This window comes from Pagrus major, chromosome 6, assembly GCF_040436345.1.
Source record: "Pagrus major chromosome 6, Pma_NU_1.0".
Lineage (NCBI taxonomy): Eukaryota > Metazoa > Chordata > Actinopteri > Spariformes > Sparidae > Pagrus > Pagrus major.
The window spans coordinates 17,906,802-17,931,363 of record NC_133220.1 but is presented as its reverse complement, the minus strand read 5'-3'; the positions used below and the strand labels follow the sequence as shown (position 1 = coordinate 17,931,363).

General features: G+C 40.2%; 1 protein-coding gene across 13 annotated transcripts in view; it reads left to right on the top strand.

Moving 5' to 3' along the window:
* Positions 1-24,307, top strand: part of cadpsb (Ca2+-dependent activator protein for secretion b) — a 73,842-nt gene extending 49,535 nt beyond the window's left edge. The window contains exons 12-29 of one of the 13 annotated variants that reach the window (XM_073468555.1): positions 946-1,082; positions 1,164-1,351; positions 2,252-2,353; positions 2,455-2,518; positions 2,629-2,752; positions 8,240-8,346; positions 10,633-10,641; positions 13,439-13,595; positions 13,697-13,838; positions 14,572-14,733; positions 15,998-16,153; positions 16,288-16,435; positions 16,578-16,652; positions 16,998-17,081; positions 17,454-17,486; positions 17,679-17,786; positions 23,348-23,452; positions 24,131-24,307. In XM_073468555.1, coding sequence (XP_073324656.1) covers positions 946-1,082; positions 1,164-1,351; positions 2,252-2,353; positions 2,455-2,518; positions 2,629-2,752; positions 8,240-8,346; positions 10,633-10,641; positions 13,439-13,595; positions 13,697-13,838; positions 14,572-14,733; positions 15,998-16,153; positions 16,288-16,435; positions 16,578-16,652; positions 16,998-17,081; positions 17,454-17,486; positions 17,679-17,786; positions 23,348-23,452; positions 24,131-24,307 — 2,078 coding nt within the window. Of the gene's footprint in view, positions 1-945; positions 1,083-1,163; positions 1,352-2,251; positions 2,354-2,454; positions 2,519-2,628; positions 2,801-4,083; positions 4,153-8,234; positions 8,347-10,632; positions 10,642-13,438; positions 13,596-13,696; positions 13,839-14,571; positions 14,734-15,997; positions 16,154-16,287; positions 16,469-16,577; positions 16,653-16,997; positions 17,082-17,453; positions 17,487-17,678; positions 17,787-23,347; positions 23,453-24,130 lie in introns of all 13 variants that reach the window. The other 12 variants (XM_073468553.1, XM_073468551.1, XM_073468563.1 and 9 more) reach the window with 12 other exon arrangements.
* The last annotated feature ends 255 nt before the right edge of the window (positions 24,308-24,562 follow it).

The following is a 24,562-nucleotide window of genomic DNA, read 5'->3' as shown; positions in this document are numbered from 1 at the left end:
ATGTCAGTGTCTCATGGACATGACACCTGTCACTCATAGAAACTGCATCTCTTATCTATTTTGAGTCATCCTCGTTCCCATCATGACGTCTCTGACAGCTGTGTTATTTATCCAGCGCAAGACATTACAGTCAGTTCAGTTAGTAGATGTTCGTTCAGAGAAGTACAAAAAATTGATTATTCCATCAATGTTTTCATCCCCCATATTTATTGAGTTTCATTATAGTTTCATTACTTTCCTTTTTTTATTTTTACTTTACGCAAGTTGATGTTACTAATATTCTTTCTTCAATGGATTTCGCAAAGCAGGTTTAGTTTTTTTAAGTCTGAAAGTCTTCTTGATACAGAGAAGGTTAATGGCAAAAGTTATGAAGCAAGACAAACAGTAAAAAAAATCTGAGTATGGTTTTCTAGGATTAATAACAACTTTTTTAATCACTTAGCTTTTTTCTTGAATTAGCACTTTATAGTGTGTTCAGATAATTATTCTTTTGCCATCTTTCTGTCTTTTTTATTAGCACACGTCCCAATATTTGTCAGGACCTGAGTGACATTCAACAATTGCGAATGGCAGAATCTATTGAATACATTAAGAAGAATGCATCTAATTCTATTTAACCAGCACTTTTTCAAGCACGCTTGGGATATTCAAAGATTTATTTCCCCTGCAAAACATCAGGGAATGTGACATACGAAGATGCATGCATGCACATACAATAGAAGATCGATAGAATCTCATCCACCAATACATCAAATCTCTTTACGCTGTCTGACACAATGCAAGTTGACAATGTAAGCTGTAAGTGTTTATAATTTGCCCTTAGAAGTAGCAAAACAGAACTCCCTGGTGTTTCTGTGTTGTGACGAAGACTTGCTGTTTGCCTCCGCCTCACTGATGTCCTCTCCTCTGAACCGTGTTCTTTCCCCTGTGCCGTTGGCCGGATAGACGCTGACAGAGCTCAGAAACATGGCATGGATGAGTTTATCTCCGCTAACCCCTGTAGCTTTGACCACGCCTCGCTTTTTGAGATGGTGCAGCGACTCACGTTGGACCACAGGCTCAATGACACCTTCTGCTGCCTGGTGAGTGACTCTCTGATACATTTATGGCAGTGGGCTGAAACATGCGGTAATGTAATCCACATTTGTGTTTGCGTTGTGCAGGGATGGTTTAGCCCAGGCCAGGTGTTTGTCTTGGATGAGTACTGTGCCAGGAACGGAGTTCGAGGTTGTCACAGACATCTGTGTTACCTGCGTGATCTACTGGAAAGAGCAGAAAGTGGGGCTATAATTGACCCCACTCTTCTTCACTACAGCTTCGCTTTTTGTGCCTCCCATGTCCATGGGAACAGGTGTGCCCTAATCCCATTTCTTAAATATGTTTGTAAGTGAAATTGCTGATAGGGCTGCATCCAACAATTATTTCCATTGGCAATTAATCTGCCAACTATTTTCATGATTAAACGATTAATCATTTATCACTAATCCTGTTCAGCATTTGAACAGGATTTGAAAGCACATTAGGATCACAACTCATTTGAAACAAAAATAAATTGTATTGCTTTAGGCAGACTGAGTAGGTGGACACCATAAACACAGGACACGAGCAGAATAGAAAAGTCAGCCTCGTCAGAAGCATCCTAGGCATTTTTTTGTCTCCCATCTATATAATTTTGCCATGCTTATGTTTATTTATGTTTTTTATGTCAAAGTTTTGCTTTTTGTCTGACATGTGTTGTCGTTAATCACTTGCACATCTCTACACATTTCCTTGTTTTCTACCATTTTTCTTTGTTATCTTTTCTCTCTGTCCTTTTGTTGCCATAGTCTCTTACTGTCCATATTATTCATCCTCCCATGCGTCTGTTAAAGTCAGAGAGGGCAGCAATTACTGGGGGCCCCTGGGCTATGAGGCCCTAATGTCCCCAAAGAGCTCCCAAAGCCCAGATCTACGCACTGCCTCTAAACAAGCACGAATATTCAAGTTTAGAAAGAGAAAGGATTCCAAAAAGCCACTCTTTCCAGGGCCAAAAAGGTGAGACATTGTGATGTATTTGTATGTGTAACACAAACTAAACTCAAGAAACAAATCGCACACAATTTGCATACAGTTCCTTGGGGGGCTCGAAGCTTTCAGCCAGTGTCTATTTATTTATTTATTTTGCTCCCGTCAGACTCAGACGAGAGGTTGCATAACTTGAACCTCTGCAGGGTTTCAGCTGGGTTAAAGTATGTGGGTGTGATCCTCATAGGCCAGACGGGCTGAGCACAGTGAAAGTGGACGAGAAGGAGCGCTTTGAAGACATCAAGGAGCGGTTGCGTGTCATATTGGAAAACCATATTGTAAATTTCAGGTAACTGGCAACAACAGCGCATTACCTCGAGTCACAAAATATTACACCTAATGCTGTTATTCCGCTGTTATTACATTTAATGTCTACATCTCCCCCTGTAGATATTGTTTCCCCTTCGGTCGTCCAGAGGGAGCACTGAAGGCCACTTTGTCTTTGCTGGAGAGGGTTCGTAAAGATTTTTTTCTTTAAAAAATTGTCTTTTCTTTCCCTGTGGAACAACAACTGTGATATAATGAGAACCACGTTACATAATTCCTCTATAATGTGGCCTGCAGGTCCTGATGAAGGACATCGTGACCCCGGTTCCACCAGAAGAGGTTAAAGGAGTGATCCGTAAATGTTTGGAGCAGGCAGCTCAGCTCAACTACGAGCGGATTAAAGAGTATGCTAAAATTGAAGGTAACCAGAAACACACAACCCAACATCACACAATGACTGCTGGAGTGAGTGTGTTAATGATGTCATGATAACAACATCCAATATACAATCAAACTGGTCATTAAAATTTCATTTTGAATGGTTTCAGATTGAAATGCTCAGTCAGCGGTTGAGTGTGGAGTAAAACGGGAATAAAGGACTACAGATAATTCTTCTAGTCTTCCTATTATTTGTTACTCCAGTTTGTGATTGTACTTGTCACTGTTATTTATCATTTTTTTTACACAAGGTGAACTCTCTTGGTATATGGTATATTTGTGTCCATATTCCAAATGATTTTGTGGCATCCCAAAATTATTTGTGACACTTTTTTCGGTCACTTTTCTGTCTCTTAGTGCAATAACTCTCTCCTTTGTTTCAGGCCTGCTTTAGCTCTGTGCTGTTCTGTAGGTCAAGTTGGCTTTTGTGTAGAGGTGTGTGAGTAAAAATGCATTCAAATCCAAAGCCCTGAAAATCTGTCGATGTGCTGATCTCTCATTGTGCCTTGACTATTCAAGCTGTGTAGTATCTCGGCCTCTAACATTTTGATGATTGGACTGTGAGTTCAGCTGAATGTTCCCTTTGACTTCCAGCTCCCAGTCGATGCACAACACTCCCCTCCACCGCTCCCATTATTTTACTGTAGCTGTTACCTCTCTGATTCCTCCAGCTGACTCTGCCCGTCCCCCCTTTACACCCCGGCCTTGAAATGCCAGCAGCTCTCCTGTCACCTCTGTCTTATGACCTCTATCTTCCGTTCCCTCGCTGTCTGCGCTGCTTTTTTTTCTCTTCCTGTCCTACAGTTGTGGGCTTTGCCCAAGTTATCTCTTTGTTTGACCTCTTGACTTGCGATGTGATAAGTGGCTTTTAATCAAAAGAATGCTGGGATTGAACACCTGCAAACCAGCATCGGCCACCTGCATGTGCTTGAGACATAACAACATGGCCTTTCTTTATTGGCATGGATTACATATCAAAAATTACATCAATGGCAAGACATTGTATAATGTCTTATTCTCTCTTGCTGTGCATATTTACATGGAAAAATTGATGTTTTTTATGCCTTGAAAGAAATCCCTCAGGGTGCTAAAGATACTAAGGATCTAACCCTTACTATCTTGCCATGCTGTGTGAATTTCTGTCCTCTTGAGGCGCCTGGTTAAAAAATAAACCAAACATTTGGCTTTGCTACCGGGCCTTCTGCCCCACAGAATGTCGTTTTCACCTGGACAGCCCTCTTCCCATCAGCCTCTGACCTCTAGCCTTCCCACCTCTGACCCCAGCCTCTTGCATGCCCCGATCCTTTTTTATAGGGAAAAGGAGGGAAATGTATGAGCACCCTGTCTTCTGCTTGGCGTCTCAAGTGATGGATTTAACCATCCGTGAGTACCTTCATCATCCTCTCCCTACCCACCCACTCGCTCTCTCCTCCTTCTCCTCCTTCTTTTCAAGCGCTCTTTCACCTCCATCCCCCCCTTCTACCTCTGCTCTCTCCTCAGAGATGTTGCTGCTGCCATGCTTGTTTTTTATCTGTGCCTTTTGTCTGTGAGTGTGAGTGGGGAGCGCGCCAGTTGAGAGATCTGAGCACTACCACACTAAATCAGTCGGGGGTCCTTTTTTCTTTTTCTTTTTTTTTTTTTAGAACCATCTGTTTGTGATGGACATGAATGAGCAGTCTGGTCTGTAAGCTTCTTTCTTTTGGTTGGATGCCCGTTCCTTTGACTTGAATGCATTTTTACATTGCTTACATTGTTATCTCCTCCAGTCATTTGGTCTGATCATGTGTCAGTGGTGTGCTGTGCTGAACAGGTAGGCTTTTTTTCCCACCGTGACACCAGAGATAGTGAAGGAGCATCTGTCGACAGAGCTATTGTATGGGGAGGACAGGAGAGGGTAGGGTGTATGGACTTCACAGCTCCTGTTTGCGTGTTAAATGGATTCAAATCAACTCAAGTCACTCAGTGTGTCCTGTCGATGATTTGGCAGCTGTTTGTGTGTCTTACCTGTTTACAATAGTCTGAGCTTTGTCTGTTTGTTAACAAACATCTTATCACTATTTTAATTTTCCAGTTTTCCACAGGCCAGTATTTCAGAGTTTCAGTTTTTTTTATTGTGTGTCTGTGACGTTTTGTCTGTTGCCTAGAGAAACCTCACTCCCTGGAGCTGAGATCGTCCCAGCAGATTCTTTGAAAAGGGTCACATGGTGATGAATGACAACTCTGAGCTCCAACCCCCCTCCCCCCCTGTAAAGTGATAATAACCCCAGAACAGTGCTTATTCTAAACATCTCCTCTTTATCTTTTCTCTCTCTTTTTCTCGCTGAAGTTGAGAAAGGTCAAAAGGATCAAAAGGATCCAGGTGAACTTAGCTTGTGGTTTAGCCACAGTGCACACAAACATGTACACACACACACAGACCTGATCCCCTCACACACATGTATTTTGTGAATAGATGCATGTACAGAATTGACTTGTTACACATATTCCTTACAGTATATTATACACACATGTAATATACATTGAAGTTCTCAAATGTCTTGGCATGTTTTAAGCATCCCTTTTTATAAAGTAAATACGCAGAGATTGTATTACTTTATATCATTCCAGTTGTGGTTCAAGGCTGTTTAGTTTGTTCTTGAAGTTTTATTTCCATTTAGTTCAGCTTCAGTGCAATGTCCTGTGCATAACATGGCTGTATGTGTCTGAAAAATATATTAAAGCAACATCTTTGCATAAGTAGTGTAGAGTAATACAATCTCTTACGAAAGAATAAGTCACATATTTGCCTACATGTTAAAGTAAAAAATAAAAGAGACATAAGCAACATTTTTAATGTAACACTCATCATCAAATGGAACACATATTGGCATACATTTCAACTAAGGATCATCTTTATGACGATGGGATTGTGTATGTACATGAGTTTTCTTAATGTATTATATTTCATTATATGATCGTACATTTAAATCAAATTTATCCACCGTTTGAGACACTTAAAGGGTCAGTTTAACCATATTCCAGAACATAAGTAAACAAAAAACTCTTCCTACTTTGTGGTATGTAGTCATGCAGATAGTTATGGTTTTATTGTAATTAACACTTTGATTGCTCCTTAACTTTACTGTCCCCAAGAGATGAAAAATTGTGCAAAACATCTAATAACTATAATGGAACTCAGTAGAGCGCATCCAAGGCCCAAGAGTCCCCTTTAATTCAATCAGGCCTAATCCAACATAAATTAAAACTTATTTAAATCCCCTTGATCAAGATTTTTATTCGGATCTGCATCAATTTGTACTCACTCGTATATACCAGTCACCTAAACAGGCCTTATTTTTTCTTACAGATCCATGCAGTATTCCCTAAGAAATTAAGTCAAATGTTGAAAAAATCCTGGATCCGTCCCCTTATACGGATCCGTACCACAAGTTAATGGGGTCTGTTGGTGTAATTCTGCTGACAAACCAACCAAACAGGCCAAACGGACACGGGCGAAAACATAACCTCCTTGGTGGAGGTAAAAACTTTGACAGATAGAAGCTAGAAACCCATAACACATGCCCATTTAAAACACTTGACATCAAGTGGCAGCAAAAAATAAAACCTAGAATACATCTGTCTATATCCAACAAACTATCCACCAGCTGAAACTATTCACATGGCTAAATACCACCAGAGTTTAAAACATTTTGTAGCTTGTTTGTCTTATGTTTCTTGTAATTTTGGTGAACTGTCCCTTTATTACTCTACAGTAGTCAGACACATTGGATATTGGTGTTCTGTGTTAGACCCTGATCATTTTAAATGCCATAATAGACATAATGTAGATGTTCTATATCATCTGATGATAATGCATTAATGGTTCTTATGAAGCCACAAAGGCCCCCTATGCTTTTTTTCTAGACCAAACCGTATAAACATCAGATCTTCCCTTCGAAGGGCATTATGACCACAGAATATATAGTTACTGTAATACAAATCCATGTGATCCATCCATTAGTGTCGATTAGATGTCCCTGAGGACAATGACTCTAGCATTATCTCAGCTTGTTAGATGTCTCAGATTTCCCCCAATGATGAACTCAACATGAAGATTGAAAGCGTAACCAAAATCAGGGTTTCTATTTTACAAACAGGACCCCAAAATGGATACATATTTCTGTTTGGCTGGAGTAGAAATGCCTAATATATTAAATATTTGAGAAAATGCTGCTACTCAGTTAGATAATAGTGGAAGTGACAAAAGACCCCCAGTCAGAATTATAATCAAAAGTGTTTTATGTAGAGTTACGTATACATGTGCTTTTGATTTCAGATTTGTGTAGCCATTCAGTTCCATGTTCAAATTATTCGCATATCATATCACACAATCGTACTGTTTGAAAAAATCCCATTTCATAACATGTAACTGTCTTATTATGAGATCATTCTGTCAGCAAAGGTACAAGCAAGTGATCTGGAGCTTTTGCAAATTATAGACCAAAGTTGATAAATGATAAGAAGGCCAACGTCTGCTTTTAGTGTGCAAAACTTTAGTCAATGGCACTGTAAAAATATTCATTAAAACACATGTGAAGCAATTTGTTCAAATGATTGAGAACAAGTTTCTGAGATAACAGCTGATTTATACGGAATAACATGCGTAAAACATCTAATCAACCAAACACATAATGCACATAATCTGGAGTTATATAAAAAGATGAAATTCTGTATTAAATTAATTTAAATTAAATGTTAAAGTCGTGGAATATATAAAGTTCAATAAATACAAAGTAAAATAAAGACAGAAATATCAATTTATGTCACATTTTATAAATTAATCAATGCCTACATACAAATGCCTTATTTTTGATAGTATTTTTAGTGCAAATTATTGGAACATAATTTATTAATTTAGCCATTTGTTGATTTCTTTCTTTATTTTTGATTTTGGCACTTTCAGTCCTCATTATATAGCAACATAAATAGTAAGCAAAACAACGTAAAATAGACATTCATTGAAAACGTAATGGAAAACTTTAAACAGAATTAATGAAATATTTTTGCAGTGTCTGCTCATGAGTGTTTTTCCTACTATGCCATGCAACAGCTCCTTATACAGATGGCTTATTCAGTACCGCTTCATAATATGCATGTTTCTGATGCCACTTGCACCTCCATCTCGACGCCACTATTCCTGTGCCTGATACTCTTCCAACATAAGTCTGATTATCCTACAACCACATCAGCTCTGTTGCTTTATGTCATGCAACCCTAAAATGCATATAAATGAGAAACACGCTTTACTTGTTAAAGGGGTTATGGTAGGTAAACATCACAGTGTAGGTGCTGTGTTTATAATTTTATTAAACAGTCAAAAATATAGACAGAAAAAATCTTCTGAATAGTCAAAAAGAAAAAAAAATCCCCCTGGAATCCTTCTCTGTGCTTGACTAACCACTCATCCCTCACCCTCATCCTTTTGTCTCAGAGAACGTAGGCCGCTTAGTCACGCCTGCCAAAAAGCTGGAGGAAACAATTCGCCTGGCGGAGTTAGTCATAGAGGTCCTCCAGCAGAACCAGGAACACCACGCGGAGGTGAGTGAGAACCCTCTCCTCCTCTCCTCCTCAAAACACTTTCCCTCTATACTCTCACTCTTATCTCACTCCGCCCCACAACAGGGAGTTAGTCTTATTATCAGTCATTCTATAAATAAAGCTGCTTTCATCTATGGGTAACGGAAAAAAAAAAAAAAAAAAAACTTCCAGAGATGAATTTAATTTAGGAAAGCTCTAATTGGTGTTCGACAGACCATGGCTGCATGGATTTAGAGCGTTATGTTTGAGCAGAGACTGTAAATTAGACAGAAAATGATATAATGTGTGTAGTTCTTTCCTCTAATCACAGTTCACAGCTCAGTGTTGCAGTGTTAGATAACCTGCTGAAAAATGGTTAATATTTTATTCAAGGTAATCCAGACTAAACAGAAGGGAAGAGAGTAAACAGTAAAACAGGCTGACAAACATTACTCACACCTTCTGCGTCCTCCTTACATATAATGGTTCAAAAGGTTCATAAAATTATCGTTTTAAAAATGTTTTGAAAAAGTTGCCCTTGGTACAGTTGGAAGACAAAAATAGCCAGTGGTGGAAGAAGTACTCAGATCTTTTACTCAAGTAAAAGTACCAAAACAACAATATAGAAATAAACTATTAGAAGTGTGCATTTGAAATCCTGGAGAAGTATTATCAACTAAATATGCTGAAGCTTCAAAAGGCTTGTTCGACCCTATGAGTGATATATTAAAAGACTACAGTACATTATCAGAATAAAGGTCTCATATTATGCTAATTTTCAGGTTCATACTTTAATTCAAGGTGTCACACATTGCTGCAGCACCTCTGTTCACCCTCTGAACGCTGCATTTTAGTGCCTGTCTCTTAAAGGCTCCCCTCTTGCTCTGATTGGTCAGCTCTCACAGGCCTGAGCCATGGCTGGGGGCATTGACTGTAAAACTGTGACATCACAACCTTACAAAAGTTCCAACGGCTCGTTAAAAGTTTGTGAATACGGGCTGAGTGCATTTCTATATGAACTCAGTGTTTTGATACTTTCACAGTACTATGCAGCACCTACACCTGTGGCATTACAAAAGACATGGAAATCTAATTTTCTACAATATGGGACCTTTAATATTGATGAATCAATGAGAAAGATGATAACTTGAGATGAATAATGGGGTCCTAAAGAAGAAAAAACTAAGGTTTTGTATTTTGTATTTTTGTATTATTTCCAATCTCTTTCCTTTTTTGTGCAAAAATTGGATAATTGTGTTTTCACCGCCTCCTTATGGTTATTCAAATGAAACCACATAAGAAGTTTAGAGGGGAAATTACTCAATCACGTCTCAAACATTTTAAAAGGGTTTAAAAGCAAAAACATTAGAAAGCTCTGGTTGAATTGATGACAATTAATTGTATTTTATAATCTCAATTTTTGATTCTTGAATGTAAAATCTTAATCTGAAAACCATTAACTATAAATGAAGTGTAGTAAAAGTGTTTGTGGGAAATGTATAGTGGAGTTGAAGTATAGCACAAAATGGAAATACCCAGGTTAAAACTGTACTCAAGTACATTACTTGAATAAATGTTTCTTTCCACCACTGAAATAATCCCATTATTGCACCCTGCTTGCTGCTATAAACATTGAGCTGATAGAAAAGCATGATGAGAATGTGCAGTTGTGTAGACCTGAAGGTGATCCAATGTGATCTTAGAATATACAGATAAAGCAGATTTATTCTATCTCTCTGAATATGCTTGACAGGCGGCAGTCACAAGTTCTGGAGATCAATCGGTACAGTATTTTTATTTCTTTCTCCTCTTCAGTCCCCATCACGACCCCCCTGTATGGCATGTGCGCCACTCTGGCAACAGGCACTTTTCTAGACACAATGAGCTCATAGATACTGTAGCAATGGGTGGGTTTGTAGGCCATAGAAGTGAGAGCAAACTTGTTTAAAAATTGAAAGGCACTTTTAGCTTGCACAACATAATTGTGATCATAAAGCATGTTCATCGGGCCATAAAGAGGTTTCCTTTTTCTCCAAGCATGCTGAACAGTAAATTTCCCAAAGTATGCTCCATGTGAACCTTTTGAAGTTTGATCCACCATAAACATTTGTTTCCCCTCCATCCAGCGATTAATTTCACAGTCCGCACTTGTTCAAGCATTACTCCCCCAGCTTCTCCTCTTCCATCCCTCTCTGCTGTCTATTCTTAGTTTCAAAACCCTTTAAGAGAAATGCCTCAAAAATACATTATTGTTCTGTACATCTTCCTGTGTCCTCACTGTCATATGATTGATGACTGTCCAAGCAGGGAAAAGAGGTATGTAGTGAAGTTGAATGAGAAACTCCTATAATGCTCTGTGCATGTCCAGTAGCCGTGCCCCTCCCCTCTCAGCATCAGTTCACTCCCTCAGGATTGGTGATTGATACGGCTGCATAGTTACAGCACTATAGTCCTATCTGGCTGAACACTGGGTCTGCCCCAGAGCTCTCAGGGTCCTGTATGTGTCCCTTAACCTCCATCAAAGGTTGGAGGCCACTCAGCCTGCCGACCTTTGAGTGTTTCCCCCCCTCCCTCACTCGTTGGAAGCTTTTACAGTCCTCCCCTTTAACCCATTACAATAAAAGTATCTCTCCTTGAATGTGATGGAGAAGAGCTTTGTTTGCTGCCTGTTTCTCTAACACTAGAACTGTCAAGCTTTTTAAATATTAGGAGCGGGCAGGTAAGTAGACAGGTAAGTAAGGTTTTGACTGCCAATGTGGTGGTTGGGCCAAATAGGAAAGTAGCTGAAAGACTGTAAAAAATAAGCGCATGCAGCGTAATTTGGAAAAGATCAAGCTTAATTTATTGAACTTGGCAACATGTTAGTCTGAATGATAAGCAAATAAGCCAAGCCAAGACTGCCAGCAAAGCAAATACCGTACGTCTGCTGTCAAAGGGCGAGGAAGTCCTGACTGTGCTGGAAAAACGGTCGGCTGAATCCCACAGACTTACTTAACTAATTGGAACAGACGCACTCCGACACTAGAGATGCTGTGTGCTGCAGTCTTTGGTGTGCCTACTCGAAGATGTGCATGAGTCACATTCGCATCTAGCGGGCTATGGGTTTGTCGGTGATGTGAATGGTGGACCCCCTCATCTCCTAGCTTGAGAGAAAAGCATGCAGGGAGCTCCACATTTGCATGAGAAAAGCACCTTTCCCTTTAAACCTTTATATAGATGCTGTGATGAATATAACAAGGCACGAACATGCAACCCTACTGTGTGATTCTTGTGCGTCGTATAAACTTGACTTCCAGTTAATCCCACCTTTATGTCCTGGTCAATGAGAGCAGTGGATTCAGTTTCTGAGTATGCAACGGAAAACACACACCACACACACTCACACGCCACGCACAATACACAAGCAACAGCAGACAGGTATGACGGTGTGTCCTTTCCTTTCTGTGAAAACTATGTTTGAAAGAATAAAGCCAGCGATCTACATACAGCATGAGATGAACATGAATACTGACAGTGGGGCATTTAAAGGGTAACTCCACCAAAGACATGTGTTACTTGTTTTGGAGGGCACCACTGCAATATGTGAAAAAAGGTAGTGTAACACCTTTTGTGGCTCCAGAGGAAACTGTTTCAATAGCCTCCAGTGATGTCACTCAATGGCTAAATTGCATTGTGGGTAATGTGGGTGCCAGGTTTTGAAAAGCAGTCCACTGGTCTAGTGCTGCTCTGCTATAACACTGTTGGACGCATTATGGACAGTTTAAAAACAAATCAGAACCAGAGATATCACCATTTTTATTCCACACATTCTTCTTCTTTTCAAAGCCTGGCACCTACATAACCCACAATGCAACTGAGTGACATTACTGGAGGCAATTTATCACATTACATGCATCTTCCTCTGGAGCCATAAAAGGCTTTATACTACTTACTAGAGAAGTCCTCCCCAAGACCTGTAAACACACTTTAATTCGTAAAATTGGTGGGGTTACCCTTTAATGCATACCTAAAAGACGAGTTTTACATTTTGGAAATGCTTGCTGAGAGTTAGATGTCAGTTAAATATGAAGCTATGGCCAGCAATCGGTTAGCTTAGCTTAGAAAAAAGACTTGAAGCAAGTGTTAACTGCTAGCCTGGCTTTGTCCAAAGGTAAAAAGAATTACTTGTAACGCTCATTAATTAAGAAGTTATATCCTTTTTGTATAACAGTTACGTATTTATTGGCTGGGCGCAGTGACTTCCTGGACATCCTGGTGGCTCCAGGAAGTTTCTGTGCCTGGACAAATAATAGTTAACCCTCCATAACCCCCCTTTGGTTACATGCAGGTTAAACAAAAAAAGATATAATGTGTTAAGTAGTGAGCTTTTTTTCACCTTTGGACAGATCCTGGCTACTTCTTCTTCTTCAGCCTTAATGCTAAGCTAAGCTAACCAGCTGCTGGTTCTAGCTTCATATTTAGCGGATGGATGTGAGAGTGGTGTCATATAGGAGGCTGATGAGGGTGAAAACACTGAAATATGTGCTGATAAACATTTACATTGCACACACACGCTGAAAACATTAATGTACGTACATACTGAGCATGCAGGTTCCAGGGCGGCATTCCGAAGGGCCGCCATTCCGAACGTTCACTTTTGTGTTTCGGAATGCTGGCCCTTAATTATTTTTGAAAGAAGGGCGCCATTCCGAACCTGAAACCCTAACCCTAACCCTAACCCTAACCCTAACCCTAACCCGGTCGGAATGGCGGTCCTTCGGAATGGGGGTCGCCCCCCAAGCATGCACAGTTTTCAGTGTGTATGTGCATGTTTTTTGCGTGTATCTGCACATATTTCAGTCTTTTCTACCCAATCAGCCTCCCATACTTTCAATCTTCTCATTTAACTATCAGCAATTAGAGCATTTGAATATTTCCCTAAATGTTGAACTATTCCTTTGCCAGACATTAACACACATAGAGCATACACAAATCTAGTCCTTCCAAGACCTGATGAGCTCCAGTTGTGTGTATTATTCCCTCCTTCCTTCCTTGTCTTTCTTCCTTGTGTCATCTCATCTCTTAACTGGAACCCTGGTTCACCTGTTTGCTTTTCCGCATGCTGTGTCTCTAGGCGTTTGCATGGTGGACAGACCTCATGGTGGAGCACGCAGAGAACTTCCTGGCCCTTTATGCCATCGACATGGATGCCGCTCTGGAGATCCAGTCCCCTGAGAGCTGGGACAGCTTCCCCCTCTTCCAGCTGCTCAACGACTTCCTCCGGACAGACTGTGAGCTCCTGTCCACACATTTTCTTTTCTAGCCACTTCAGGTGTTTCATGCTAATACAAAGACACTAACATCTTTCTGTCACTGCCCCTTTTTCGCATAGATCACCTGTGCAATGGAAAGTTCCACAAACACCTTCAGGATCTGTATGCTCCTCTGGTGGTTAGATATGTGGATCTGATGGAGTCCTCCATTGCTCAGTCAATTCACAAGGGCTTTGATCGAGAGTCCTGGGAGCCTGTAAAGTAAGGAGCCTCCGTCTTTATAGCTAGGCTGTAGGATGGTGGGAGAAGCAGTGCTTTTATATTCAGATGACAGACTGATTGCGCGGAGGCTGAGATATCTGGGAGAGCAGCTTTATTGTTCACCCAGGCTTCCTGTAGGTTCACTTTTAAAGAAGGAGCCAAGAGTGGGCTGAATAACCTATTTTTTCCTCTGCAAGAAATAGGTTATTTATTCTGAAAATATTCTTTGACTAATGTATGTGTCTAAGTAATTTCTCTCCGACACATTGGGGTCAGGGCAACACCTAATATTTCTGTTGTTTTGTTTTGTGAACTAACCTTCATAATGTGTGCTTTGACATGTTGCCAGAAACAAAAGGCCTCCAGTCTGTTATGTTGCTGTTTATAGTTCATTTGTTGTTGCTTTCACATTTTGCTTTTGCATTTTTTAGATATTCTAGTTAAGATTTATTAAGGTAAAAGGTTTTTTCTTGCTCTTTATTTCCATTTATTCGTTTCAGTGTTACTTTGCTTCTTGTTCTTGCTGCATTTTATACAATATATGTGTGCGTCCTAAGTCCAGCTCTCTTTACTCTGTAGCTCTTCGTATAATGTGTGTCTAATGTGTGTTACTGTACGTTCCTGTCTTCACCTAATTTCTGATTTTACTTTAATGATGAGTGTTACATGGCTTTCTGCAGCTCCCACACCACTGTTATGGATCCTTTTTTCTTTTTGTCTGTCTTTTCTGCAGGAGTTTAACAAGTAATCTGCCCAATGTGAATCTACCAAATGTGAACCTCCAAATTCCCAAAGTACCAAATCTGCCAGTGCCAGTAGCAGGACTATCAGTTAACCTTCCACAAATGCCTAGCTTTTCTACCCCGTCATGGATGGCTGCTATATATGACTCTGAGTGTGTATTCAACAAGTTTACTTTAGAAATATTAAGCCAGCAGAGACTGCCTTGGTATGAAGATGCTCTCAGCCAAAGATAGTAAGAAAATAACACATTTTACAGTAAAATTACAGTAAAATGCTTCTGTATGGATCCAACTGAACAAAATCTAAAAATCACATTGCGCAAACATTTAGTTTGTTTTCTCTTGTGTGAATACTCTATAATTATGTCCATGTTCATGCCAAGAGCTCTCTGAGAGGTGTTAGAGTAGATGGGGTTCTGCTTTCTAAAATGAGAGGCTGAAACGCTCTCATTTGTCTCAACATGCATGCTGTTGAGCTGAAGTGCGGAGATACAGGCCAAAAAACAAAAATATACATTGATACCATATATTGTCCGCATTTGAAAACATTTTCAAGTTCTACAAAAAAAAATATGTATCTCCAAAGAGTTGTTGTCCACAGACATTTGCTTTTTCTAGCGAACTGTAGATCAGTCATGGCCGTAGGTTCATCTCTGACCTTGAGCACCTGCTAGTAGTCTGATTGGAAAGGTTGAAATGGGTGGGACTGGAGGTGATGGCACGGAGAGACTGGGCAGATGGCGTTCATACCTCTCTGTTTTATCACCTCTCCTCCCGACTCTTTCCTACAGCGCTTTCCCAATAAGCTCTACTCAGGCTGGCCCAAATGGTCTGCATGGTTTGTCTGGTAATTCTTCCAGGGGCCCCACCAGCCTGGGGACATGGATGTTGAGAGAGGGCCTGTGATGAAGGGAAATCAATTTGGAGTTTTTTTTTATTTTTATTTTTTTCTGTGGACCATAAATGCTCTTTTTTTTTTTTTTTTAACACGCCCTCCCTCACTTCTCCATTCCCCCCACTCCTTTGTCTTGACACAGTGTGATTAGCTGCTGTATCTGCAGTGACTTTACCTGCATGTGGCCACTTCACCTCCCAGTCAATAATCATACTCTGCAGCATGGTTATTGATTTGTTACACTAAAACCCTGCCTACTCCTTTGCACCCATACACTGACTGTCCAGAAGCATCCGAACAAACTGGAAATGAGACAGACATTTGGACGTAGCAGTCAGTGTATGGTCGGAGTAAAATTTGACTGTGTCCAGGTGTGGAGGAACAGCATCCTCCTCCTCCACACCTACCACAACACACCCCTCCCCCAAAACACACCCCTCCCACCCCCCCTCTCGTCATCAGGGTGACCTTTGTCTTCTGACCTGTGTTTGTGTGTATGTGTGTGTGTGTGTCGATGGCAGTAACGGCTCCGGGACGTCGGAGGACCTCTTCTGGAAGCTGGATGCCCTCCAGACCTTCATCAGGGACCTGCACTGGCCAGAGGATGAGTTTGCCAAACACCTCGAGAGTCGCATACAGCTCATGTCAAGCAACATGATCGAGAACTGCGTCAAACGGTGTGTTTTTGTGCATGTGTGTTTGCACGAGGAGAACTTTCAAAAACAGAAATACTTAGAGGCACTGAATGCTGAGAACACCTTAATGAAAATTTTATATTACAGTGCTTATAAATATTTGACTTGCGTTGCAGCACTAGGATGGCTTTCGAGTCCAAACTGACAAAAAGCAGCAAGTCCACAGATTTCCGCATTTCTCCAACATTATGCACCATGTTCAACGTGATGGTGGATGCCAAGGACCAGTCAGCTAAACTGTGCGCAATGGAGATGGGCCAAGAGGTAAAAACTTCACCTGGGACAGTGTTACAAAAAGTCAATTTATTAGTTGCGTATTTAGACGATAATAATAGACTATATATTAGTTGTATATTTGCAAGAAGAAAACAATATATTAAATTCATGTTTTCTCCTCTTTTTGCAGAAACAGTTCCACACCCAAATAGACGAGCTGATTGAGGAGAGTGTGAAAGACATGATCCAGCTTCTGGTTGCAAAGGTGCGACTGTAAATCAGCTGTGAAAAGAAATGCAATACTCCTTATTACGAGTCATGATTGTGAGCCATGCAAGTGGCATGTCGCTCTGTCTGTGGGACAGTCCACTACTTCTGTTCAGACTGAAATATCTCAACTATTTGATGGACTGGCGTTACATTTTGTACAGACGTTCATTGTTTCCAGATGGTGAATCTTATGACATGGGTGATCCTTTGATTAGGCATCGGACAATATGAAGATATTGTACAAGTATCCTGGCCAACATAATTGCAATTCACAGTATTATCCCACTTATCTGCAAAATAAATAGTTGATTATTTCCTGTTTTTTTCCCTCGTTTCTCAGTTTGTTGCCATTCTGGACGGAGTGTTGGCCAAGATTTCCAGATATGATGAAGGAACTCTCTTCTCCTCATTCCTTTCATTCACGGTGAGATGAAGCTTCTCTTTATTCAGTCCCTCACTGCCTCATTTTCCTTAATGGGCTCGAAATGGAATTGTTCAGTAATATTAGGGGGCCTCATTATCGTAAATCGATACTCTTTGTATCGCACCAAAATGAGTTGGTAGAGTACTGTAGCAACTAAAGATGGCATAAAATGCCTCCTCAGATGAAATGATCCTTACTGTTATTTACTTATTCTTTGGTCAGATTGGATTTGATCTGTTCCGGTCTGATTTTTGAAAATAAAAAAAACATGTTTATATTTGTCAGAGTAAAATTTAAGTCTTGGATTTTAGAAGATAGAAAGAAAAGATAGATTTAAATTTTCCTCTAAAAAACATTTTGTTTTGATTTCAGGTGAAAGCTGCCTCTAAATATGTGGATGTACCTGTAAGTGCAATAACACCCCACCTCTCCGTGTGCTTATGAGTTTATGTGTGTTTTCCATTTACAGTTGAACAAAATACTTCATGTTTCTTGTTGTAACCATCAACTATGTTTCTTCGCTGCCTTTTTTAGTTACAGTAATTGTCCGGTGTTTGCTTCTTCCCCACCTGACCCTGCTGTGTTTCCGCTTTACAGAAACCTGGAATGGACGTGGCCGATGGCTATGTGACCTTTGTGCGCCACTCTCAGGATATGCTTCGTGATAAGGTCAATGAGGAGGTGTATATAGAAAGGTTATTTGATGTAAGTAAGATGCCGTCTCCTCCTTACAAGAAGGGAGGGGCCTTCCAAAATGTGGCAAAACAACAGGGCAGAGAGGGATAAGTCCCATTTTGAAACCAGGAAATGTATTTCAACCTGGCAGAAGAGGCTTTTCTGATCCTCTACCCCTCTTCACTTCTCTCTTTCTGTCTCTCTTCTCTCTGAACCTCAGCTGCTGCCCTCTGCATTCTGGTGTGCATTGCCACAGTGCTTTTGGGCCTTTGTGTATTAAAAAAAAAGGAAACTTTTATTTTACAAAGAGTCCATAAAAGCATCCTCAAAAACAGGATTATCTGAAGCAGTGCTCTCTGGAAAGAACAGAACTCTCCATAGTAATCACATGCCAGCACACCAACTTATATTTTTTCGAGCTCACCACTGTACTCTGTGCTTTCAGACACTTTCCACATGAAGCATGTCAGCCTCCTGAATAAATGACACTCAACCTTCTTGGCTTCAGTCCACAGTGGAGCACCCACACGCTGGGTGAAGGATGCTGCTGGATGGGCCAGGGTGACATAATGATGTCACAGTCGGAGGCTGACATGTCGTATACCCTTGGTCTGTTAAAGCAGTGGTTCCCAACCTGGGGTCAAGACCGCACTAAGATGTCACAAGATAAATATCACGGGATGACTAATTAAAAAGAGGAAAGACATTACTACTACACAAAATAATCAGACTTTTCTTTGTTACTTTCTGCAGCCTGTTGCACCAGTTTGTGTGTAAAACAAACGCTAACTGCTACGTTGTGAGTAGGTAGCATTATACTCAAGTCATTAACTAAATCAACCGCAGTGAAAACATAAAAGCAGGGGGTTATGTGTTACCTTGTGAATCATTCTGATAAAATTAGAGAGAAAGACAGAAATTAAGCGACAACAGACTGTTATGATACATAAAGTAGAATAATGTATGATACAACACGTATTTGTCGTGAATAACACAACAAACATCTATTGATTGCTTCTGTTGAACTTCAAGGAAAACAGAAATCTCTTCCAAGGAAAAAAAACATTTTCTCTGACTCTTCTATAATTAGTGTCTCCAGATAATAAGGAGTGATCTATACCCGCTCGAGAGAAGTGTAATTTTTCTCAACATTCTATCTTTAGAGGTGAACCAATTAGCTGATTGACAGAAAACTAATTGGCAGCTATTTGAATTAATGATCAATTGTTGTGTGAAAGGTTTTTTTTTTTAAAATGTTTTGTATACTGAATGACTGTGTTAGCAGTCAGGAGAAAGACTGAGGAAAGAAGTTTTGAGTAAAGCAAGAAAAACAATTTGGAATGACGCTATATCAACTTGTTAAAGTGGAGTCATGGCATGTAGGGTTGCAACTAATGATTATTTTAAAAAGTGATTAACCTCCTGGTTATTTACACAATTATTTGATAAATCGTGAGATTGTGTCATCTCTAAAAGTCAAAACTGTATGAAAAGTAATTCTCATCAGAATTTCCCAGAGCCCAAAGCAATATCTTCAAATTGCTTCTTTTGTTCAGTCCAAAGCCCAAAAATACTTATTTTACCATCATAAAAGACAAAGAGAAGCAGCAAACACGGGTTACTGAATGAGGAACCACAACTTTTGGACAAACAAAGGGTATAAAATATTCAATATCAAACTCCACAGCCCTGTACCTCTAATAAACCACTCATAACTACTTAACCATAATCAAGCTGTACTCACTCATAGATAGCAGCCACATTAATACACCTGATTTTTTGTCATCCCTATCTTGTACGTTAAAGAAATAGAGAAAAAAAAATCCTGGATCTGTCTGGATCTTCACCAAGAGTTGAAGGGGTCTATTCTGAGCTGAGACCCGTCTTCTAACTATCTGTTTAGTAGTTTTTGTGTAGTCCTGCTGACAACAAACAAACAGCAAACAAACAATCCTCCTTGGGGGATGTAATAATTGGCAGATTAGTTAACAGAAAATTGTCAGTGGCAGGTCTATCTAGCAACTCGTTATGTAACTCACTTGTACGATGCAACTAGTTTCTACTGCTCCTCCACTACATTCAAACTTTGCTGAAGTTATTCACACCTGGTGCAACAGCCTGCAAGACTGCAGCAATTTGAGAAGGAAGCATCACTCGAAGTGTCACGGTTAATAGAAATATACGTCCTTTGTCGAGGGGTTATAAGAAGGCGTGATATTAAAAGGTCACGAGGCAAAGTCAGGTTGGGAACCAGTGTGTTAGAGGGTGAAGAGAGCACTGTCTTACAAAAACATAATCCTAAACGGGATACATTGACAGCGATGTGTCCTCCATGTGTGATTTGAACGACACATAATGCTGTGATGTGTGTGCTTCATGTCATTCAGAAACTATTTGTACAGACCTGTGTCTCTACAGGTGTGTGACGGCTTTGTGTGTGTGACAGATTCTCAGTTGTGTGAGGCGGTGAGTTTTTATGTCTGAGGGATACTCAGAAGTAGCCCCTTTGGTTTCATATTTTTGTGTTGGCCGTAGACGCGGGAGTCTTGTGCCAGATAAATATGATTTCTTTATTTTTGTTTGTTTTGGAGTGAGGAGTGATGCTGTTGTGAAGTGTGGGTCTGCTTTTGTCTTTGCGGTCCACACTGGCTCCCCCTGTCTCCTCCTGTGTTGTCAGTTTTTTCTACTGTGCAGTTTTCCCCCTCGTGTCCTCTGTGTGGCCCCAAAGTGCACCGAAATCCTACTCAGCACTGTCGTGTTAAAATCTTCTGAAGATTTCTCAAGCTGTGAATGTTTCAGTTTTAGCGTTTTAAACTATTCTTTACTTCAAGGATGTCAATGTTTTTCTCTTTCATTTGAATGCATCTCCATCCATCTTTCCATCTGCATGCATGTGGGAAAAAAAAACAAAACAAAAAAAAAAACGTTCCTAGATGTTGCATAGGCTCTACTTTATCTCTCTTTCTTTCACTAATTAATTTCAATCCTTTTTATCTCCTCTTTTTCTGATTAACACCATTCCTGCTGCCTCCTCTATTCAAAAAGTGGCACTTATCTCTAGTGTTGCGTTGCGTTGTTTTATCACATTATGTTGGTTGGCATGATTTTAGAGTCAAATAATCTTCCTGTGTACATCTTCTAGCATGACCCTCCTCCTCAAAGTTCTGCCTCATTTGCACATACAAGCAGTCTTCCTTAGCACGTACTCTGCCACCCACCCACCTGCGAGGTCTGCATGCACTGCACGCTCAACTCGACTGTGAAGTGGACAGGCATCTGCATATCCAGGCCTCAAGTTCAAACCTTTCAACCATTCACCCAATCTTGATTTAAATAAAGAAAAAGAAACCTCAACAAACATACAAATTAAAAATCCACTTCAAAGGCCTAAGAAAGCTTCTCTGCGTTCCTGCCTACTCACATGTTTAAAGTTGACTTCTTTTCTTGGGATTGGAGGTATGACGACTGTTTCTATTAGACTTGGGTGCTGTTCTCTTGTAACTTTAAAATGTACACAGTCTGGGAAACGACCAGCCAATGCAAAGTGGAGAAAAGGTACAAGAAAATAGCACCGCTGCTCCCTGCCTGCTAACCATTTACTCACTTTCATTCTATTTTTCTTTTGCTAATGAACTCGTGTCAAAACTATAATTTCAATTCCCCATACAGTAGTCGTTTTCTCTATTCAGTGTAGGGGATTTAAATGCAGCCCTGCATTTCTACTTGAATAAATTATAAATAAAGGCTAAGTAATTGCCTTCAATAATTGATGGGCCATGCAGCTTTTACAAAATATTGACTCGGAGAACATTTTCTTTTGGATTTCAAAGGGTAATTACAGTTCAAGAAAGATAAATCTGTCAACGCTCTATGACTTCCCTCTGCTTTATCATTTTCCTCAAGTAGCAGTAGCACCAGTGCTGTGAGCATTTCCTCTAAAATTGCTCCTTACAGCTCTTCAGAGTGCTACAGTATAAATAGAGCTTGTGTGCGGATGTCAAACTTGTGGTTTGCCTGTGTGTGTGTTGGGAGCATTTACTGAACAAACAGTCAGGCCCAAATTCAAGATAGTCGCAAAGTATTTTAGTCGATGTTAATTAATAAGATTTAATGAGAGTAAATTTGTCTTTATGGTGAAATTGTAATAGGACCAGTTTTCATGTTAATTCTTAAATATCTCCGTGAGTAAGTCATGCATGAGTTTAGGTAGGTAGGTGAGCCTTTAAGGGCCCTGAAAACTTGTTTTCTCAATAAGGGTCTTACTATGACTGATGTGGAGCCACATTAAAGAAACAGTTTTTCACTTATTTGCTGTCTTTTCAAGAGTTAGATGATGTCACTCTCATGTCCGCCTACTCAATATGGAGCCTTGACCAGGAGATGGATAGCTTAGCATTGAGCCTGGCTCTGTCCAGTGGTAACAAAATCCACCAAACAGCATGTTTAAAACTCAGTAATTTACATGTACAACACATCTTCATACCTGTACGACTCAATAGGTTGATTGCCAGTGACTCCCAAAGACAACATACACTGAATCACTGTTCCCAAAACAACATGATCGTTGCAGCGTACCTGCGACAGGTGCACTGGACCTTCAGCCCAAGGTTGCAGTTTGGTCAGGTTAAGGTACTGGAACTACTTGGTTAGGAGGAGGAAAACATCATGGTTTGGCTTTAAATAACTCGTACTACATTCCTTTTTAATAATAATAACTACAGCCACCAGAGGTCTCTGTCTAACAAATGCAAATATGGGGCGTAATTAGCTGATTTAACAGTCGACCTATATGTTTGTTTTTCTGATAAGGACGGGCTGTACATGTCATATCTTATGTCTTCAATTTGTACAAAAACAATAGTTCAGCTTTTTATGGGAGTTATGTGTTGGACTATTTCTGCGATGACCGTTGTGGGGTTGTAGCTTATGTTTCCCGATTAAACCACAGCCACACAGTCCTGATGAAGCGGCTTAGCTCAGATTTTGAGCGTTAAATTCATCGTTAAATATACCAGAGGATGTGGTTTCACACAAACTTTAACTCTTGATTTTATTCAGTCATATTTGAGACAAAGTTTTCAGGGGCTTTTAAAGCACTAGATGAAGACGGAATAGGTATTTTCATTTCCTTATAATAGAAATGCATGATAACGAGAAACAGTTGAAACAAGCAATCAACACAGTAGCTTGTAATTCTTTGTAGGCGATAAGATTTATTTGATCATGACTTCATTCTTAATTCAGCCCGATAACTTGCATTGATTCCCGATTCTGAAATCTGAATTCATGAAATGCAAGAATGTTTGTCTTGTGAATTAGGATAGAGACTCATTAATCCTCGCTAACTGGTGTGTATGTGCAGTACACGTGGGTCAAATGAAGTGTAGCCTCACATGTGTTTAAGCAGCTCGGAGGTTTTATTGAAGTGATGCTTGAATACACACATGGGGGAGCTTGAACGTTAATATTACTTTCATACACTGTATGTTAGTTGTTCTCGTGTGTCTTAAAGGTTAGTTTTATGTCATGAGGTCTTGAGTATGTGTGTGAGTGTGTGTTTTGCTGGAGAGCGTTGTGTTTATGTGTTTCAGCAATGGTACACTGCCACCATGAACCTGCTGGGGACCTGGCTCACTGAACGCATGGATCAGCAGCTCCACGTCTACCAGTTAAAAATCCTCATCAGGATTACAAAGGTTAGGACAGAAAACACTGCTGCCCAACAGTGCCAAACTGCAGTAACCGGTCAAACTTGAGTTGTGACCTATTTTAAAAAAAAATAAAAATGTTTTAACCTATTTAAGGTGATACAAAAATCAATAGTGGAGTATCTGCATTTTTGGGGAAATAGGTCTAAGAATTAGCCATGATTTTTAAACCAAGAAAATTACTACTAATTACTACATATTTTACTAAAATGGCAACCAGAAGAGCACATACCTCTACCAAGGCCAAACAGGTCCTTTATTTTTAAGCGAGCCTAATCCAGTATCAAATAAAACGTGTTCAAATCTGCATTAAATTGTACTCATAGAATTTTTCATCAAGATCCATGTATTATTCCCTGAGAAAGAAATGAAAAAAGTCAAAAAGCGCTCTATCTTTCAATATTAAAGAAACTGAGAAAAAATTCCTGGATCCATCCCTTAAGCCGGATCTGCACCAAAAGTTAATGGGGTCTATTCTGGGCCGAGACCCATCATCCATCCAAGTTTTGTGGGAAATGGTTCAGTAGTTTTTGTGTAATCATGCTGACAAACCAACAAACGGACACAGGTTTAGCATAGCATTACAGCGGTTTGCCTTTGTAGGGCAGACCTGTCGGGTTGTTTGTGTCCACACACTGTACTGATGTTTCTCCCTCCTCCTTGCAGAAAAAGTACCGGGACTTCCGCCTGCAGGGCGTCCTCGACTCCACCCTCAACAGTAAGATGTACGACACTGTGCGCAACAGGCTGACCTTGGAGGAGGCCACTGCCTCCGTGAGGGAAGGAGGCATGCAGGGCATCTCCATGAAGGACAGCGATGAGGAGGACGAAGAGGACGACTAGAGCCCGAACACCGACACTCCAACCCTCCCTCCTTCCCTCCCCCTCACCCCCCTCACCCCGACCCCCTTTCACACTTTTGACTTTAGCCTGGTTACCGATGCATGTACCAACTCAGATAGCCACTCTAGGACCTCTTTGTCAGCTCGAAAATGCCTATGAAGGAACTATTAACTATAAAAATAGTACTTATACTGAGGAAAATCAAAATAAAAATGTTAAAAAATAAATGATTGGCAGTTTAGCTGTGTCATGATA